This window comes from Plectropomus leopardus, chromosome 14, assembly GCF_026936395.1.
Source record: "Plectropomus leopardus strain MGB_pleo_1.0 chromosome 14, ASM2693639v1, whole genome shotgun sequence".
Lineage (NCBI taxonomy): Eukaryota > Metazoa > Chordata > Actinopteri > Perciformes > Serranidae > Plectropomus > Plectropomus leopardus.
Genome location: NC_142189.1, coordinates 15,194,471 through 15,216,412, shown reverse-complemented (window position 1 = coordinate 15,216,412; position 21,942 = coordinate 15,194,471). Strand labels below are relative to the sequence as shown.

Here is a 21,942-nt window from a genome sequence, read left to right as displayed (position 1 = left end):
TGCAAACCTTGTTCACTTCTGTGCAAGAGGTCTTTCTCACAGCAGACATTTTGACACATTACAGTGGGAACAGCACAGGTGTTTGTGATAACACTAACGATGGCTGTGTTATATTAAAGAGATCTAAGTGAGAGTGAGTTAGCATGCATAATACCATCAAAGCTGCTAAATCAAATCATTAATTTCATTATTTACACCTGTGTTTTTCCTTACGCGATGAGTCAAATTGACTTCAGTGAAAAAAAACATCATGGAACCAACTAAATGCATCAGAATTAGGTGACGTTAAGTTAATATGACACAAGATTGCATGCAATTTACAGAAGAAAAAGTTTGACTTTACAGCATCAGTGAATTGTTGTGGTCTTAGACGGCAGTTTTATTAACAAGAGAGCTTCAGCAGGTATACACAGTGATGTAATGATGAGTTTACATACACACAAAACAAACCACAGGTGATAAAAACAAATTAACTGAATACTGTGGAAAGACTCTCTGCTTTATTAACACTGCAGGAAATCATCGCCATATACATACGTAGAGGTGGAGTGTGCAAGGTTCCCACAGATTTTCATGGACAAAACTTTTCCATGACTCTTAAGGACCCATGAAATTTCCATGAGCACTGACAAAGTATAAAACAAACATTGCTCCATCTAAAATGCTGTATTTTTTAAAAGTAGTAGTAGGGAATAGGTATGGAGAGTTTGGGATTCATGATCCTACATCTTAAATCACACTATCATAACATTATTTTTTTTGTTATTCAAACATTTCAGATTCAAAACAGTATCAGCTAACTGGCATACATGGAGGAAGAGATGGGACAAAACGTCAGCGCATATCAGAGCTACATTACATCAAGAGCTAGCCAACAGAAAATACATTTTCTGTTATGTTACATTTCATGGAGGATTATCAATTAAATATTATTACTGGGACAATTCGTTTCTATATACACAATAATAACTCGTGACTTTTCCAAAACTTTAAGTGATTTTATTAATTTCATGACTTTTCCAGGTTTACCATGAACATTGGAACCCTGAGTGAAACAAATGTATGAAGCCATTCATTCATTCTGTTTTATTTGATGAAATTTAATCCTAAAATACATATTTCTGGATTATCTTTCAGTTTGTAAAATATTGATAGGAATTTTACATTTGAAAAACATTGCATCAAAACATGGTAAATTTGCAACACTAAGTGCATATTTTAAGTTTTATTTCTTGATTTGTTTGTCATCAGAAATTTCAAGGCGTCAGGTCAAAGGGGCAACCAAATTCTTTTAGTCAAAACCTAAACTTAGATATACGTTTTCTACAGTATTTTGCCTTTTTATATTTACACAGCACTTTTAAATAGTTTTACAGTTATTCCAGGATGCAAGCATTATTCAATTCCCTTTTATTTGAGTCATCCAAAGTGTAATCACCTTTCATTTTCAAAGGTTTTCCAGTTTATTTATCTAATAGGCACTCAAATTATATTACAGTTGCTGATTTTATAACTAAACTGCTACACTGATGCTACTCACCTACCTGGCTGTTATGTACCACCTTACAGTAATGAATCCAGTGTAAAACTACTTTTAAGGCACACTAACAGCTAACTTCTAAATTAATAAATACATTAGAATAAATTAAAACATTTACACCCGCTGTTTGGTCACATCAGAAAAAAAGTGGTCATACAATAAAATTCAAAGAACAAAATTGTGGAGTGAAAACCGCTCATGTAAGAGAGTTAGAGGCAGATGGTTAAAGTCAAAATGTTCATTGGCAAGTCTGCAGCTACATTATATAACTTTGAGGAGATTTGAGACTTCACACTCCTCATTGGAAGAGCAGATCCCTGTGTGTTCCTGTTAATGAGCGTTGTGGAAGTGAGTCTCAAAGCTAACACAGAGTGAAGGCAGTAAGCTTCAAGTCACGACTCTGACCCTGCTGAAGCCACGTTTGTGAATCCACGGAATAATCGTCCAGCAGTTTCAGTTTTTTTCATTTTTGGAATAAATACAGCTGACATCTTATCAAAAAAAGGAGCACTTCCCAAGGTTTAGGTTATGAGATCTCACAAAGAAAAGCATATAAGCATACCACCCAGTGGACACCCTATACTGGACTGAAGGTTGGTGTTGTGTGACAAGAGCTGAATGTACCCGTTTTTGGCCTTTCAAGGTCCTTGAATATTGTTGAATTGAATAAAAATGAAAATAAAAAATCTGTTTTAATCTTGCTTCAGGCCATGCAGCCCAGGAGATGCATCAGTGGATCTGGAGCTGACAGCTGGTTGATCCAGTTTGACTGGTAGAGGAGCAGGGGCCACGCCATCGTTATTAACCAGACTTCCGTAGGAGAAAGACCCATTTGAGTCCGGCTGAGCACTCATGCCCTTGTCATGAATAGTTGGGACACCTGATGATGGAAAGGACAGGTAGGAAAAGTTTAAAATAAGAAACTGCAAGTTAAAACGACAAGGCAAAATCTTGTATTTGTTGAATGGACCTTATATTTAGTGTAAAAAAGTGGACCAGGTTTACTTTTTTTTTAATGACAGATAACAGACACAGATAATAACATTTTTACTGTGTTATCTATTTCATTTCCAGAACCTTGCAAAACCCACTAAAGTGTGTACCTTTGAGTTAAGTTTTTTTTTTTTTACTCCTTATAAGATGCTTTCCTTAGTCTTATATGTATGCAATGGAAGGTAAATTCCTCTGCATAAGATGTGTAAAAAAACTTTAATTCTCTTGAAATCCAACATTCAATAATTATGTAAAGTTATACACACCGTTAGCCATATCCATAGTGACATAAGGCTCAAAGGCCTGTGTCCTTTTCCTTGTTTTGGTGATGAGAAAAACCCCAAGGAAACAGAATGCAGATCTGTGTGGAGCAAAAAATTATCAGTAGCAGCCCATAATGTAAAAGCACTCTGCAAAGCTCAACTGCTTTTTATAGTTTTTCAAAATAAGACATCACAAAGTCCCATCAAAACGTGTGTTTTCTGTGTTTATTGGTGTTTGGCTATAGCATTGCAAATTATGTAACAAGACTTTTTCACAGCAGCTGTTTTGACTTGCTGTAGAAAAGGCAAAGGTGTTACAAATGACATAATCCAAGTCTTCCAGTAAACCGTGACAGTGAGTCAGCATGCACAATACCAGGACCATGAAACTGAAGTAGCTGAATACAACTCAACCATCATTGATTTGCTTATTTACTGTGCTTTTCCTAATGTGACAAGTCAAAATGTCTTTGTCAATAAGGCCCATGATAGACAATCACTCACCCCAACAAATACAGGCAGATATGAAGAGCGTCTTCATTCTTAAATTCCAAGTAAAACACAGCGCCTGAAAACAGAAAGATTAGAAATCTTTGAAGGCTCAAAAGGTGTGCAGCAGCAGAAAAACAGAGGTTTCCCACTCTGCTCATCGGCTGCAGAGCACTACTCTTTTTCTATTGTGTCAGTGATTTGCAAACAGCGGTTGATCCAGGTCTGATTGAAAGCTGCCTGTCAAAACAGAAATTCTGCAGCAAAGAAACATGTAACTCACCAGCTACCACTGCAAAGACGGTGGAGAGGATGTAGCTGACACAAGCAATCAGAGAGGAGTCAAACAGCTTACAAGCCTGGGAGAGAAATCTAAAAGGCAATAACACACAAAAAAGCATAAAGAAAAAAAACTTTTTGAAAATGACTTAATTTGTTCACCTGTAAAAAAAAAGCTTGGCTAGCAAGACAGTGTCATTCTATAACATCAAGACCTATTGACAACTAAAGCCAACTGCAGCATTTGTGCTAACCCACATTTCAGTAAATACTTTGATGATCCTGTTGCTCACCTGGCCTGGAAGATCACTGAAGCCACCATGCACACAAACATGGCACTGAAGATCGGGTAGTCCAGCTGCATATTGCCCTCAATGGTGAGAACCAACATGCCCGATACCGCCTTCACTGTAATGACTGTGACTGAACCTGTGCACCAAAGTTGAAAATAAAGCACAGTTAAACACAGAGCAAATCTGAGCCTACAAATGGTTAGACAACAGTTTCGCTGCATCTGATAATTAAAAGATTTGTCAGTGGTATGACAATTTAATGCATAAAATATGTAAAACAGGATATACAGCATAAATACACTTAAAATTAAAATTTAAAAAATAGAAACAATTTAATGTAAATGAGAGTAGGTGCAGTTCAGATCCTAAAGAGCTGAAAATTGGAAGTGTGCGAAAGTTCCAGGAAAAGCTAATAAGTAGACCATGAGTTAAGATTATCAGGTTTCTGTGATGTCTAAAGGTCGATATCGATCTTCTTCAGACTTTTATTTATTTAATTTTTACACCTTTTACCTTTGATTCAGTTTTTCATCATCAGAACATTAAAACTAACATTACATACATACAGATGTAAAGAGTGGAGGTTCAATGAAATCTAATCTGAGGCACTTCGACGAACCACAACAATCCTCAGCTGATCAGCTTATCGGTGGTTCTAGCACTAGATTGTGAAATGCTAGAATTTAAAAAGCTTTATTTTGCATTATTTTCATGTTTTGATAAAATAAAAAATGACAGTGTATAAAGTATGATGGTATGAATTACTGGCTTAAATAACAGTGCTGTAGACTTACCCAGTAGAGCGACAAGCATCAGAATAATAACGAGGTAGTTAGCACTGCGCTGTTTGTAGAAGTATAAAAGCAGGCAGAACGTGATGATCTCCAGGAGCTGTCAATAAGGTTAACAGCAACAACAAACACCAAATTATTATCTAATAAACACAAAAGGAAAGGAAAAGGAAGCACTGCAGTTGTTGCCTGACACTGCAGTGATGCAGACAAACAGTTATAATGAATAACAATACAGGTCAAGGAGTCTGGGAAATCTGCAGTGTTCAATGCAAGTTTATGGAATACCATTTGTACCCAAAAGGGAAAGACCTCATAACTAACAGCAACAAGAGAAACACGAGAAACAGCACAGCAGCCCTGCAGAAAATAACAGTTTAATAAAGCTCATACAGTAATGTTTGGTCATGGTTGAGACTGAAAGAAGATTATTTTTTACTGCTGCAGCTGCTAGTGTTGTAAAGTAAATATCCCATCGAGTGCTGCTCGGTCAGGTGACGATGGTCTACTTGTAACCACTGTTCTTCTTTGCTATCGCAGTTGTCCCATGTTTGGCAAACTGTATTTATTTATGTTTTTAGATACTTTTAAGATTTAGGATTTGACAATGCAAGACGAGGGTTGCTGTTAGATCGAAATGTTGCACAGTTAAAATAGCTGGGAGCTTTTAATACAGTGTGGGGATCTCCTATTTGCCTTAGTTTGATTTTTTGATTCAGTATTTGTAAGAAATGTTTGGATGTGAGCACCCTCCACCCTGCTTGTTGTATAGAGACTTTAAACCCTTGCACCCTGTGAGATGAAAAATACATTTTCCTTGTTTTAATCCTGTGTCCCTGTGGTAACTGCTCATTTATCACTTGTTGTTACATGCAAAATATTTGTCAGATGTTTGATGAATCATTCTGCACCAAAAGTTTACAAAAGTTCATCCAATCAAATGAGGCAACTAGTTATCCACACTAGTCATAGAAAGCAACACTTCACAGTTAGTGGGTAGTAGCTAACAAAGCAATATGTAGAGAGATAATAAGAGACGTGTGATTGGATATCAGTGGGAAAAACCTTTGAGATCTAATTTATTCATCTGTCTCATCCTCCTCTTCATCTAACAGCAAGAAAGGTTTATGTGGAGCCAACAGTCCACTGTAGCTCTGTATCTCGCTAAACTCTAAGCCTGCTCATGTATTAGCAGTCCAGTTATTTGCAATGGATTTGCAAATAATTCTTGTAAGTGTACGCTGTTCAAATGTTCCCTTTCACTTAACATCACAGTACAGAAGCTGAAGACACTTCTGTTTTACACTGACTTTAAATAATGATGCAATGTTTGTGATAGTTGCACCAGCAATTCGGGGAGTGACTGTCTCTCCTCTTCAAAAGATGTCTTTAAATTTTACATGAAAACGATGACTATTGCGCCTCGATTCAAAGTAACACATACTGGTAATTTGCCTTCCACCTAATGTGACTCACTCGTGTCTTTGTTTACTGCCTGAATACTTGGTGCGTCAATTACAACCTGCTATTATGCCAAACGTGGCAGAGATTAACTTGCAAAGAAGAACAGCGGTCAAATTGACTTTAACCGACACTGACTGAGTGACACTGCATATTTTCTTATCAAGCTGATTTAAAACCTTTGACAGTCTCAGCAAAAATAGAACAAGGGTCACCAAACCTGTACTGCAGGGCTGTTGTATTGCTTTAAGAGGGGTTATATTGGCAGAATGTAAATAATGGGTGAAATAGGTGTGTAGAAATTGCTTTTTGTAGCCCTGCAGGTGTAAAAGAGCATTTCTAATAATGCTGTAAATTTGTAAGTTTTGCTTTTTGTTTTTGTTCAGTAATACAACTTGCCTATATTCCATATACACGTTTGAACGCTACACCTGAATCAACTGTTTCCTGTGCTTCTGAACTTCTTCTGTACATGAAAATATCTTACCAGATATAATAGAACAGGCCATCCCACAACGTGCCTCACAATGTTCTCTGCTTTGAGCTTTTCATGAGAGTTTGGTCCAAATGCTACAAAGAGATACGTTCCTCCAATTGTTAGAATACAGCCCAGGAAGGCCAGCCCATAGTGCTCTGAAATAACATACAGCAGAAAAGGCACAATGACTTTCATTTCAGTGAAGTAGAAAGCATGTGAGAACATTTAGAATAAACAATACAGTTTAGAAATACTACTGAATATCTACTATTGAAACTCAAGATACATTTACAATTTCCCATTTGAAAGGTCTTACACAATTAATTTTCAACAAACTATGGCCTGTACATGTACAAACGTTTTTTCTAATTTCAGTTAATGTGCTACAACAATCGAGTTAGGCGGATTAAAAAATTGCATACAATGACACAAATCCCATTCTATTTGCATGTGGGTGTTTTCAGTTACACACATACGCCAAACTTACTTGCAAACTCCTTTGGCTTTGATTTCTCGCGAAGAAAAATTAGTCCCAAAATTGCGCTTGCTGAAAAAAAAAAAGAAAGAAAATAACAAAAAACAGCAAGACGTTAATACAGATTTTTTTGCTTAATTTGAAACTGCCAATATCCATTTCTCTGGCTATTTCAGTGACATGTGTTCAAAATCATATCAATGGAGCATCTACTTCTTACACATTTAAAAAGATATAAGTTTGGAATAAATCACATTTTCTTCTGTATTGTTTTTATTCTGACATGTTAAGAATAATCTATATGAAATGTTTGTTCATCATTCAGGAATTACTTAGTGCATGACGATGACAGAATGGAATGGCTGTTTAATGTTAATGCTTAAGTTAAAATATCAGAATGATTTTTTGTTTAGTGTTTTTTGTAATTTATGTTCCCATTGTAGTTTCTGATCTATTTTCCTAAATAATAGTGTCTTGGAAGAAGAAAACTGATGGTAATCATATTGTGTATGTTTATTTACTTTATTTTAGTATTTTTCATTTCTTTAAGGGTCATTGTAACTGATAATAATAATTCTGTAATACCAGGACACCATGACACCACAGTATTTCCTGATGTTTATTGTACCTTGAAAGTCTCATACAGTGCAACCCTACTTGAAAGTTTTTTTGGACTGAGTTTATTTATGCATGATACAATAGTTTTTAGAAAATCTGATATTAGTGAACAAATACTTACTAACGATAGACACAGCGTTTAGAGGTGCTACGAGAGCAAGGGGGGCGAAGGCATAAGACACAAAGTTGGCTCCCTCGCCAATACATGCCAGGACAAACCCACACCACCAGGTTTTAGTGCGGTAAAAGGCACGCAGGTCCTTGGTTTCTGCTAAGGTCACATGGCTGTATTTCTGCAAGTGAAAGGCAAGCAGGTAACAGACAGTAACCTGAGTAAACACAGAGTCAACCTCAGTATACTTAGCTTAAAGAACGCAAACATATAGAGTAGGCCCAAAGCAAACAAACAAGAAAAATGGCTTTGCAGTAGATATTGTCAATTAGAAATACAGAGAGGATGAGCATCACAAACAAATTCAGTGACAGTAATCACATCCATATAAGTTTTTATTTAAGACCGATAAAACTGTTTGACATCATAGCTTTTGAGGGTAATGCTATATTGACATGAATTGTTGACACAACAGGACTTGATCCACCTACATTCATGAAACAAACTAGTCAAAATAAGACACAATATTATAATTTTACTTTTACTGTCCTTTTACCAGGGTGCTCGGTGACACAACAGCCACGACAATGAGGACATGTTTAAGGAACCAAGGTGTGTGTTTACCTGAATGCATAAGGAGATGCTGACAAGCACATTTCCAAAGATAGCGAGTAAAGTCCCAATAAGATTATCCTAAAGAAAAAAGACATAATTATGTATTACATTAAGCTATATTAAATAAAATTACACAAACTATACATAAACTACGTAGCTTTCTATTTAGTAAAAACATTTTCATTATATCGGCATCTAACACACAGTAACGTTGCTCTAGCTTCAAAGTTTGCCGATAATATGAAGTTTTAAACGTAAGATACACAAAATACAGATACATGAAACATAAAGACATTATTTTATCAACAGTTAGGGGCTAAACGTCAAAGTAAAGCATTAGCAGACGTTTAGAAACTACCGTATGTTAGTGTCTCACCGTGTAGGAGCCTCCGTCGGCTCTGCTGAAATCCATCATTTTCGCCTCCAGAGGCAATTTATCAATGGCCAGCAGCCGCCACAAATTCAAAGACCAGAACTTTCATCTTGTCGCTGTGACATTATATGTTCATCACTCTTTTTGTGTGTCTGTCTGGCGTTAATGCTGAAGAGGACACCAATTTTGTGAAGAGGCACGTATGACTTCCGGATTCGATTTCAGTTGTTGCTACGTTCTGACGCACGACGGTTACGCCTGGATCACGTGACAGTGGACAATGGCGGCTTTTATTTCGATATTTAAGTCGATAATTGAGACAAGATACCGAAGACTTGTCTACCAATACCATCCATTTTGGTTCGTCTCCATTCCTGTATTTTTTGGCAAGGTGTATATTCTTTAATTTCCCAGTATATTAATTGTTTAAATGTGGGTTGTTTTGCCTTTTTACTTACTCTTCTTCCAACGCAAATCATTAGCCTGAGGTAGGCTAGGCTATAGCCTAACATCAGTTTGATTCTACTAGCGACTTGCAAAATGTCATATTTACAAATTTAAATTTTCCAGTCATGAAACTTCCTTTTCAGTTTTTGAAATTGAATTCAAACAATGGACTTAGGCCTTAATAAATCTTTTATCTCAAAATAGAAAAGCTACTACAGCATTGAATCTGTGGTGCCTATAGGCTTTAACAGTTCATGAGCTGGTGTAACATTTCTGTTAGTGCTTTGATCAACTGGCATCATGTGTTCATTTTGTTCATTATTAATGTTAAAAAAAAGGATAACTTTTTATGTTTCTGTTTTTTATTTAGCCTTCTTTAATAAACACTTACAAACGTATTTCTAATCTTTTAATTTGCTTCCTATTGTTTACTGTGGTTAAAGATGCTCTGTTACCACTTTTGGTCTCTGCTGTAGTTTTAGTCTGCAGTACCACTGTAAGACTGTAGGCTGTGCTATTGAGTTGTTATTGATATGATCAATGGTATTGATCATAGAGCGTTTATGTTGAGGAGGAAGGTATTGATCACTTTAATTAGTCCTTACGTGACACTGCTTTTTTGGGTCTCATTGAGGCGACTACTTGGCATCATTAACCAGTTACCCAGGACATATTCAAACCGAATTATTTAAAGTGTTTTATATCCATTAGACAGAATTTTTCCCAGCTGTCACATAGGATATTTCTTCACATCTTAAAAAAAAATCTTAATCTCAAAGTATGATTGAGAAGAGAGTCATAATGACTATCTCACCAATGTGTCGTATTGATAATTCTGACTAACACTAATGGCATGTTCTCTCTCTTCTCTTTTTGTCATTGCAGCAGTGAAGGAGGGAGACAGCAGAGTGCGTCACAACAGTGTTTCTATAAAAGGAGCTGTGGAAAAAACAAGGGTAGGGCAATGGAGGGTGTGGGCTACCAAGGGTGTAGAGATAATGTTTTTTCATATTTCGAATCCAGAGAGAAACCACAACTGATGAGTCATTGCTTCCACATGTTATATTGACAAAAAACTGGCAAAGTGCAATAGCTGTGGTAACACCAGTGAGCAGTGGTGAAAGTTTTCCATGTGTCACTGCTTTTTAGTAGGCACGACTGAACTTAAACCAAAGTTGGCCAGAAAAAACATGTTTATTAGGGACTGTGCTTTATTAATCAGAGTAGGGGGATAGCTGGGCTATGAGTTTGATGATATCATGACCCTCCCTGGAGCTACAAATCTTTTCCTTGAGCCTCCCTGAGTGACTGAGGGGACATGCATGATCCTACCTCCACCACAATTCATCATTTCTTGCTGATAAATGGCGATTTTGGAGATTTTAAAGAAAACATGCCTTTCAAACCCATTTGCAGGTTGTAAGGGTTCTGGGGGCTTTAAAATAATACAAAATACAAATACAAATAATAATACAAAATACAACAATACAGATTTAAAGCTGAAAGTCCCTTCCCTATGCCATATAAAAAAAACCCCCACAACTCCCTTCTCAGTGCTTAAAAAATTATTTGAAGCACCTCCCCTGTTTTGCACCACCTACTCCCCTCTCATAAATAATAGACAGCCCCATACTGTAGTCAAGTCTCGAATGTAAACTTGACAAAATGAAATGACAAAATTAACTCCTTAATTTTTGACACTAACTCTAAAACAACATTCGCTCTTTCATTTGTTAACCAGCAGAGGGAGTGAAACACCACAGCAGTGAAGACACCGTCAGCTGCCTATTGGGCTCAAATCAAAGCCAAGACGTTCACATTCTCCACTGCTATTTGATGTTTGGCATTTAAATTTCAGTCTTTGCCTAAATGATCTGACTCTGTGAATACCTGAATGCTTCACATGAAAGTGATATGAGAAATTAAGTATGGATTTTTGGCAAATTGCTCCTGTCGAGCACGTTCTTCCAGTAGATTGCAGTTAGGTCTTGCATGTATAATATACGGTGTACAGAGCTGTAACTTGTAAATGTGTTATGGAGCTGGTTTAATTATATAGAAGCTTACCTATAGATTAAAGCAAGGCACGACACATTTATTTGTATAGCACCGTTCAACAACACTAAGTGCTTTCTGTAAGGCGTAAAATGCATTAGATATGCAAAAAACACAAGGCAATATAAAAGGACACATCTAAATAAGATTTAAAAGAGTAAAATCAAATAAAACATACAAATAAGCTCCAACTGACATTGCAAATATAATGCAGTTCAAGATATAAGTAAAAGGTCCCAAGTTAATTTAATTAAGCAAAGCAAAAAGCTTAATTTTTTATCTTTCTACCTTTATCCCCTTTCAGTATTTGGGGTTTTCAAAATGGTTGGCATTAAGAACCTTTATTTTAGCTCTTAAGGATGATTATCTTCAAGTTTATTATGAAAGGTCAACAAAAAAGTTTAAATAAAAATAAATGGGAGTTTCTGAGATTATAAAAAAAAAACCTGGGACACAAAATATTATTTTCTTATATTAGTGATACATACTCAACATTTTTATGTGTAAAAAAAAAAAAAAGCTTGATTTAAAAGAACTTGTAGAGTTGTAGCATATTTCAAGTTTGTGTGTCCAAAAACTGCATACTGTTTTCTCTGTGTTCATGTCTGACTCTGCAGACAGTGAGCAGACTTGTCCCAGACGACCTGAGAGGTGTAGACTGTTCATATTGCTATGCAGCAGCTCAGAAATGTATTTTGGCTCTAAACGATTAAAATGCGTCATAAAACAACAGCAGAAGTAAATTCTTTGATCCACAGGAAGTCAGTCATTAAAACATCATCTCCTCTCTTGCCTGCTACGTCTGTTACAGTTTAATGTCCTTCATGACTTGTTGGAATGAGAAGTGGCGTTATGGGCTGTCGATATTTATCACGCAGACACTGATTATAGCTCCTAGATGTTTTGGTTTAAGAGGCGGAAGGGAAGGAGGGGGTTAAATGGAGGCTGTGAACAGGTGCTTCTTCCTCAGGGTGTTAACAGGTGTATGTGGAGGTATGCAGGTGAATGTGTTTTTCCACTTCATCACCTCCTATGAAGTACACATCATGCTATTTAAGGTGAATACAACTTTCAATTACATTCATTATCAAAGTGTCGAGAACATAATGACAGCAAACAAAGACATGATTAATAAGCACTTTATGTAAGGCAGTAAATTAGATTTACAGTTCGATTTTTAGATAAAACAATTTGAATCTTGTCTGATTGTTTTGTTCATTTAAGTTATATTGCATTTTGTTGATTAAGTTTGAATAGTTTTGTTGTAATGAGAGAGTTCAGTTTAATTGGCTATTACACACATTGATGGGATAGATGAATCTATAAAGGTCTTCACAGCAATCAGACTACACAATACAGAACTAAATGAACCAAAAGATAGACAGCTGTTTTTTTTGGGGTAATCCTGTCATATATTGTTGTTTGTATGGCATTTAAAATGTATGCCTGGTTGTATGTTAGTATGTATGAGTCTGAATGTATGAGTGCACATCTGTATATATTTATGTGTAGTTTTTTATATTTGTTATTATCAGTAAATCATGAATAGATATATCTCTACTCTTCTTAATGTAAATTCTGCATCTATTCAGTCGTTAACAGTGAGCATAAATGTAAATAAACTTATATTCAAATTTTTAAAAAAACATCTAAAAAACACAGAAGAAAAATTAACTGCAACTGAATAGCAATGAAAGTCAGAGAAAATCTTAATAATAATCTAAATGCAACAGGTTAAAAACATTGTGGAAAACAGTTAAAGAAGAAAAAATTCCCCATGATTTGATGCAACCTGTTCCCACATTGAAGCTGCAGTCAGGCTGATTGTGCAGAAACAACACATAAAGCATCTTCAGCACATGCTAATGCCGGTTATTTTTAATGTCACTTCAGAGCTAGTTTTATCGTTTATTATTTATAGAAAGTGATTTAATGAAAGGCAGTGATTCATTGCTTGATTACAATTTGAAACACCAAAAGCTCATTGGAAAGCCTCGTTTATGTTTTTTTCTAATACCATTATAGAAACACCAAGAAAACACAATTAATGTGCTTTTATGTCATTAAATATGCAAATGCTTCAAAAAGCATCTAGTCAGAGTAATTATCATCCCCCCACACTGTTGGTCTAATACACATTCATGACTATTTGTCATGCCTAATGATGCTAACAGTTGAATGTTTGGAGGTTTTTAATCACAAGTTGCAAGAATTTTGTTGCTCTCTTGAGTCCCTGCTGGGTCTGAAGTCTTCCATATTTTAGGTGTGTCCCCTCCTCAGGGCCTGCGGTCATCCTGCATAGTGGACAGACCTGTTCACTGCCACGCGTGTGTGTGTGTGTCCCTCAAGGCAGCTTTAAAGGCCCTGGATCAATAGGCTAATGTTTGGATGGATGTGTGTTGTGTGGATAAATCACTGAAGAAGCACATATGACAAAAAGAGCTTTCCCGGTGTGCAAGAACTCATGAGTGTCCGCACGTCACGTGCAGCTGATTCTTTGTGTCCCTGCCTCCCAGACAGTCTGAGTCTGCCACCGTCTTCATATGTCCTGTTTTGTCTGACCAACAGTCCAAAATCGTTTTCCCATTGTATATGTCAACGAAAAGCAGTAAATCTTCGAGGTGAGACCAGGTCCCTGTTGCTCCTCAACAAATGTAATGCCATTTTAACAACAGAGTAATAATATATGATTTTTAAAAAAAAATATCATTGATACTTTCTATTACATTGCATTTATTTGATAAAACAAGTTGGTTAGAAATTGTTGCTTCTCAGCCTGAAATTTTCGACCTGCACATTTTGCATTTCTTCTTATTCCAGTTTTGTTGTTGTTGTTGTTAAACACAAATGAAATCATCTTTGGTAAAAAGAAAAAACAAAGATATTGATGCTATGTAACGTTACTCTTCGTGGTTCTCTCCTGCAACTTAATTGGATGATGCTGGATTGATTCAACAAGTGGAGTCTGAAAAGATGAAAAGCTTTTATGTTAGTTGATTCAGGAAATTAACTGATTCACTGCAAACTTTTTAAAGAAACATACTTTTTAATCTTTGGGTATTCAAGTATTATACTATTATTATAAGTCAAAAGACTCAAGTCCAGGTGAAATAACAAGTCATTGGTGTAAAAGTCCAAGTCAAGTTGCAAGCCTTTTTTTATTTTGTCAAATAAAGTCTTAAGTCATTAAATTTGTGACTTGAGACCAAATCAGGTGACACCTCTGGCTAATCCTCGTATTTAAAAGGCTGAAAGAAGTACATTTTTTGCATTTTTGCTGGAAAAATCACTGAAATGATTGATTTCAGAATTGCCTGTTGTGTTTGTGTCAGATGAGCAAGTAATAAATCAACTAATTGGTATAACCCTGCTAATGCTTGTTTTTATGTTTAATTAATCTGCCTGTTATCTAAGTCTTCTAAATATCAGCAAATGCCCGTCACAGTTTCCAGTTACTGTCACTGCCAATAAAAAAAAAAACAGACGGTATTCACATTTGAGAAGCAACTTGTGATTTTTTGCTACATTTTTGCTTAAAAAATATTGTAAAATGATCATAATTGTAGGTGCTAAAATTTTTGCTGAACAACTAATAACAATTTAACAGTCAAATTGTTTCAGCTCTAAGCATCCAAATACAACCCAGCTTCCCTCTGTGTGTGGTGCAAGGTAGAGGTCATAGAGAAAACAGGCTTTTTGCTTCAGGTTACAAAGAAGTTTCCATTGACATCTGTTGAATTTCTTGGACTTTTACACCTCTGGCGCCAAGTTGAAGTGCTTGCGTGTCCTCTAATTAACAAAAGACGTGGAGCTTTTTCCGCAAATACATCATTTACATTTCTCACCTTCAACTCCTTTTGTTGACCCACAAAAAGACCTGTCATTCTCAACACTCCACTGTAAATTATTCTGTCACCTTTTTCTGTTTATCAAAATATTCTTTGGTTTCTGTCTCCTCTGCCAATCACTTGTGATGCGTGGGCGCCGTCCACCATCTTCAGAGGAATGCACAAACGTTAGCGAGGAGCATATCAGTGTGTGTATTTAATAACTGCCAGGCCTGTTTTAAAAACCAAACAGACCAGGATCCCGTTTGTAATGACTTAAGAATGTGCGTACGTTAGATAGGAACAGGGAATGAAGGGGATGTATTCATTACCATATGGCACCTTGCAACAGGAAGTCATTTTTCCGTGAGGTGATACTCCAACTCGTAAAGGAATGTTAACACGTTATGAAGTGGTGGAAGAGCCGGCTTTTCCTAAATCCTCTGCGAGTCCAGGCTTGTCGGGAACATTTCTTGCGATGACTACTGAGTGACAATGACAACATTATAAATAAAGGCTGGATTGAATATTTGAATATAACTGAGCACAGCTTGTAACTGTGGACGTAATACTGATTGTGTTAACAAATCTACTTACTATTGTGATTTTTGGGCATCTCTCCAGACCGCTGGTTTCGATGACATTGTGTGCACTTTTCCCCAATCTGCCAAAAAGGATGAAGAAATGTGTGATAATAGACACACTTGCCATCTGTTTTCAGTCCCAATAATAACACAGACAAATGAGAATTAATATCCAACAATGAGAAGAGGCTCATTCACATTCTTTTTTGATTAGTATGTGGAGTCCAAACGATGGCAAACAAATTGAATTACTGCAAAGTTTCACCTGAGGATTCACATTGTGACAGTAATTCCTTAACGAGGAGCATCCTAAACACAATTTCTAATGTAGAGCCAGAGTGCACGTTAACTCATTTAAAAGAATTCTGTATTGTTACTGTCCTCATGCACAGTGGTGGCCGGAAAGCCACACATAAGTAAAAGTACACATTTTTTACCAGGTAGAAGTTAAAGATGCCAATGTCAGGGTGCAGCTTAGCCGTTTTAAATTTTTCTTGTTTTTATGGTTCACTTTTAGCATATATCAACGTACATAATAGTCCTTCCTTGTAGTAACTTCATTTTGTGCTCTTTCTGTGTTTTATGTTTGTTTTGGAGTTTTATATTTTCATTTTTGTGTAAATTTTGATATTAAATGCACTTAATTATTGAAAGCAGAAGAACAAGAAAATGCTAATAATAATAGTAAATAAAAAACTGAAACAAATTTTTAAAAAATCAAGCAGTCAGAATTTTTAGAATTATGAAGTGTACTTCTTTATATTTTGTAGTAAGTAACTAAGATGCTTAGGGAAAATGTATTAGTAGAAGTAAACATTTTTACTCAGGAAATGTAGTGGAATAAAAGCGAAGATTGACAGATATATAAAAAAAAAACTTTAAAAAAGTTAAGTACAGATACTCCCCTAAAATAATTAAGTATTGTAATGAAGTATTATTACTTTGTTACATTACACCACTGCTCATTTATACCAACACTCAGCCTATTTCATGAGAACTATCAATTCCCAGCTTCGTTGACATATCCCTTTTAGCTAACTAAACTCTGTCGAATGTGCAGACAGATTCATGGAGGAAGCGTGCGCCAAAACATCGAGATAATAATCTAAACAACAACTCTGTGTCCATCTCGACCCCCCAGTGGCCCTGTGCGAGCCCAGCTCGGCCGTTTGTTGTTCTCAGTGTCATACCTGGCTATTATGTGTGAGCAGAGAATTACAGTGTGCTAATGTCTGTAATTAGGGATTTCTTTTGCATGAGCACTGAAGAAAGGTCACAAAGGCTGTAAAAAGACGTTTCTGCCTCGGCTCCGTTAAAGAGCGTGTCAGATGAAGCAGAATTGATTAATAATTAGGATACGAATATAGATCATATATGCTCCTTTAGAATGTGGTCATCAGGCATTATGCAGCCATTCAGATCATGATATGGCGGTCAGATGATATATAATATGAAGCCTGAGAGCAACATGAGGAAAGAAATATTTTATGAATAGTCAGTGCGGTCATTGATATACATATACGCACCTTGTTTCTTATATCAAGCAGAATTTGAGATTGTAATATTTGTATTTCAGATATTATTATGTGCCTTTGTTTTCTCTGATTCTCTACTTTTATCTTACTTTTACTTTATATACTAGAAACAATTTTGAATGCAAGACCTGTTTTTGTCACTTTTTTGCAGGTTTAAGGTTTTATGCGCTCAGTTTATATATTTCTGAAAAATGCTGGACACAGATGTGTTATAAATGCATCTTAATGGGCACTTCAATACACCTGACAGGTCTGGTGCATCAGGGTGCTGATTAAACGGTATCGTTACTACACAGATGTGCCTCAGGATGGTCACAATAAACGGACACTCTAAAATTTGCAGTTTGATCACACAACACACAGATGTCACAAGTTTTGAGGGAGCATGTCATTGGCATGCTGACTGCAGGAATGTCCATGGGAGTTGTTACCTATAAACTGAATGTTCGCTTTGCTACCATATTACATCTCCGGTGTCTTTTCTGTTAATTTGGCAGACAACCTCACAACCGTAGACCACATGTAACCGCAACAGATCAGGACCTCCACATCCGGAGCAGCCACATGGACAACTGGTGCAGAAATTGGATTTGCACAACCGAAGAATGTCGCACAAACCATCAGAAAATGTCCCAGGTAAGCTCAGCCGCATGTTGTTGTCCTCACAAGGGTCCTGACCTGAAAATAGCTCATCATCAAAATCGACTTGTTGTGGTTGTGTGGCCATTTGGATGTACACTGTGAAGCAGCATTTTGTTATCATGCAGCACAAACCTGGAATAACCTCCCAGATGAGCCCAGACTCTGATCACTTTTTTTTTCCCAAATATTTTTATTGAAGACATATAAGATACTTTCAGTCACAGAATTACAATTCACCTTCTTTTCTTTTTTTTAAATATATACATATATGCATACATACACAAATTTAGACATATGTACACATACACATATACAAATGAAAACAACAAATGAAAAAACATTCTATAAACAGTGTAGAGAAAAAAAAAGAAAAATTTACGGAAAATTAAAAATGTAGCGAAATAAACTGAACAAACAAACTGCACCTTCCCATGCCCCAAACTCACCCCACCCCACCTCAGCTCATCATGACCAGTACCTACTAATGGTTACTTGTGTATAATAAAGTACAGCAACAACAGGCACACATTCAATCGGGCAGTACCTCTAAATTTGTGAAATACGAAATAAAGGGTTGCCATTTGTGGAAAAACTTGTCAGCACAACCTCTCAGCGTGTATTTAATTTTCTCAAGTTATAGAAAAAACATGGTGTCTTTAAGCCACTGGGAGATAGAAGGGCATTTAGCAGACTTCCAACACAATAATATCTGATCACTTTTTAAGGCAAAGCTAAAACCATTCCTTTTTCAAACAGCCTACTCCACCTGCTGACTACCAACTTATTTTTAAACTTGATTTTAAATCATTCTAAATGATCATTTTTTATCTTTGCACCTCTTTCACTTTTTGGTTATTTAGTAATTGATTTCACCTTGTATAAAATATATTTTATATTTTATTACTCTGTAAAGCACTTTGAATCGCCCTGTGTATGAAATGTGCTTTACAAATAAATCTGCCTTGCCTGGCCTTTACTGCCAAATTCAGGGAAGCGACATTGGAGACGTCTTATGATAGTAAAATGAACATTCGGTTCAGAGGCAACAGCTCTGTTGGACATTCCTGCAGTCAGCATGCCAATGACACACTCCCTCAAAACTTAAAACATCTGTGGCACTGTGTTTTGTGATCAAACTGCACATTTCAGAGTGCCCTTTTATCGTGACCATCCCAAGGCACACCTGTGTAGTAACGATGCTGTGTAATCATCACCTTGATATGTCACACCTATCAGGTGGATGGATTTTCTTGGAAAATAAGAAGTGCTCACAAACAAAGATTTTAACAGATTTGGGACAAAACTTTGAGAGAAATTCTTAAATCTATAACTTAAACCTGTGCAAAATGGGAGCAAAAACAACAATGTATAGATTCGTACAAAAAGTAATTCCTGTTAATCATCACCTATTATCCACTAGCAGTTTGTGGCTTTGTATTTATCTGCAGAGACTCTGACCTCTTTCTGCTTTCTAAATTTTGCTGTGTTTGTTGTGTTCCTGGGTAAAGTGCACTGGTAATGGTGGAATATAGTAACTAAATACATTTACTTAAATACTGAACTTGGGTAAGAATTGGAAGTATTTGTGCATTACATAAGTCAAATCTTTACATGCCACTTCATACTTCTATTTATTTCCAAATTATTTTACGTTGCGATTTTTGCATAAAAAAACATAAGAGAAGTATATAAATTACGTTTTGTCAATTAAACTAGCCAACAGTTTATAAGTACAGCTACAATAATTAATCAATTAATCACTCAGCTGATTGACATAAAATTAATAGATTGTTATTTTTGTTAAACATTTAAGCCATTTGCCTGACTGTAGGCAGCACACATCCAAGTGGAAGCTACAAAAATCGCAGATACTGTGCCGAAAAAACACAAAGATAGCGTGCTGAAATCCCAAGTGGACAGAGCTGGAGTTGACTTTCACTTTTGCTGGCAATACCGTTTCCAGACACTTGCCAACAAAATCCTTCATAGTATAACTATAATAGTCACATCATAAATTAAATTGTCTTGTGATAAATCTTGAATCATACATTACAAAATTATTAGTTGTATAATTATTTTCTAAAACTTTCAGTTCTTATTTAAGTACTTCTGACAAAGTAAGAACTGACAACATATTTGTATCATGACACATTGTCATGACTCAGTAGTGGTTGCATGACCTGAAACAATCTCTTAACAGACTCGTATTAGAGTCTTAATGTTTTAGTATGACAACACAATTCTACTTCTGATGGCACATGCTGTGACACATGATTGAGTAACATTAAAACTGATATTTTACCCCTCTGTGTTTTTATTCAACATAAAATCTTATGCAACACATAATGACCACAAAGCACTATTATTATGCATTTCTTTTTTGAAGATATTATTGTACAGTATAGTAAAACAGAGCGACCCAAACCCTGGATTCAAGCTGTGACACTGTGACATACATGTAGACAGACAGTGTTGTGAGAACCCACATTCAACACTGCTCATGGTTTGTGGCCTTTTCCTTTTTCTCACCCGCAGTTATGAGAAGGGTAAGATAACACTTTGTCTCAACTGTTGACCCCGGGCCCAGCGTACTGTATGCGTTACACATCTCAGAGTGTGGGTGTGTGTGTGTGTGTGAGATTTTTTTTTTCCTCTTTAGTTCTCAACTACACAATTTTTGCAGTAACATGAGACATGACTTTAATTCTGTGGTAGTCAAAGGGTAAACATGGTTTAGTTAACTGATTTAGTTCAGTGTGCAATTATAGGTTTTGTTTTAGGATGTTTTTCATGAGTATTTTGCATTTTTAGACCAGCAGAGGGCCAACATTAAAATTCTACTTGTACATTGATGCATCAGTCACAATAATCAGATAATATAACACTCTGAATGGGGTCATTCTGCATGCTTTCACTTTAATCTTTCCTTTTCTGTATGATAATTTGAATACTGGATCTTCGCCTAACATTCATAGAAAGATTATTGAACAGGTCTGCTGGGGCCCCCCCTGGTCTTCACCTGCAAAAGTCACACAAATAAAAACGCACTGACCAGGATGAGAGCCAAACTGACACACACACACATTGAAAAAAAATCCAAAACAACACAAAAAGATGCAAAGAAACTGCAAAGTGACTCAAAATAACCACAAAGGGGGCTAAACAACCACGAGCAGACATAAAATAACGACAAAGAGACACCAGACAATGAAAAAAAAGACACAATATTAACAGAGTCTCAGAACAACCAAAAAAAGACTGTCTGTGTGTCTTGTCCCTGTGTAGGGAAGGTGGTGGGGCCTTTTGCATTTCTGTGTAATTCCAAACTGCTACATTTATTTGAGTAAATAATCTGAATACCTCCTGCACTGAATGTGTTGCATCCACCAGGACGGCTCAGTATGTACAGGTGGTGTTTGTCTTCTTCTGGTGCGTTAGTCAGCTGGAAAATGTAGAGCAGCAAGAGAGGACTCAAACACAGAGAACAAAATAGAGATTCAGACTAGAGTTTGTTTTTGGTACATTACAGGCAGTGAAAAATACAGCAAAAATGCAAACGTTTCAGTCCACCTTGGACTTTTCTCTGTGAAAAACGAGGATTGCATGATTAGACAGCCTACATGTGGGTTACTCTGCAGGTGCACCAAGTCAATCATCCAGGACTTGATTGAACACACATGAGGCCAATTGCCAGCAGGTCAAATCCTTCACACACACCAGTGTGTGATTGCTCATAATGATTGACCTTACAGATTCTGCCTGCATGCTACTGACTGCCTGGCATGACACACAGGCAATTTGCTCAACTTTATCATCTGCGCCTCTTGCCAAGCTTAAGTAAACTGCCTTTTTTTGGGAGCAAGGGTTTGATTGTTTGTGTGTCAAAGAGTCTGTCTGAAACCTGAGGAGAGAGAAGAGAGCAAAGCGAACAAAAGCCTGTGTTTAATTTTCTTTTTTTTTTTTCTGTCTGTTGTCTTTGGTTGTTCCTTCATATTTTCAGCGCCCTGCAATCACAGCATCTTGTTAGCTTTGGATTCAGGTTAAACTTGTTGCAGGAGACGACAACCCCCCC

At 36.4% G+C, this 21,942-nt stretch overlaps 2 protein-coding genes across 3 annotated transcripts in view; one reads left to right on the top strand and one right to left on the bottom strand.

Moving 5' to 3' along the window:
- Positions 1-478: 478 nt before the first annotated feature.
- On the bottom strand, positions 479-8,995 carry nipal3 (NIPA like domain containing 3). The gene is made up of 11 exons (XM_042501184.2): positions 8,784-8,995; positions 8,417-8,485; positions 7,802-7,973; positions 7,075-7,134; positions 6,597-6,742; positions 4,652-4,748; positions 3,858-3,993; positions 3,569-3,657; positions 3,301-3,364; positions 2,800-2,894; positions 479-2,420 (listed from the first exon to the last, which is right to left on the bottom strand). Exons 1-11 carry the CDS (start codon positions 8,820-8,822, stop codon positions 2,233-2,235), a joined length of 1,155 nt encoding a protein of 384 aa, XP_042357118.1. The 5' UTR covers positions 8,823-8,995; the 3' UTR covers positions 479-2,232.
- Positions 8,996-9,037: 42 nt separating this feature from the next.
- The window catches only part of grhl3 (grainyhead-like transcription factor 3), a 39,193-nt gene continuing 26,288 nt past the window's right edge, over positions 9,038-21,942 (top strand). For both annotated transcript variants that reach the window (XM_088087445.1, XM_088087444.1), the window contains exons 1-3: positions 9,038-9,171; positions 10,113-10,183; positions 17,726-17,864. The gene's annotated coding sequence lies outside the window, so the exon portion shown is untranslated. The remainder of the gene's footprint in view (positions 9,172-10,112; positions 10,184-17,725; positions 17,865-21,942) is intronic.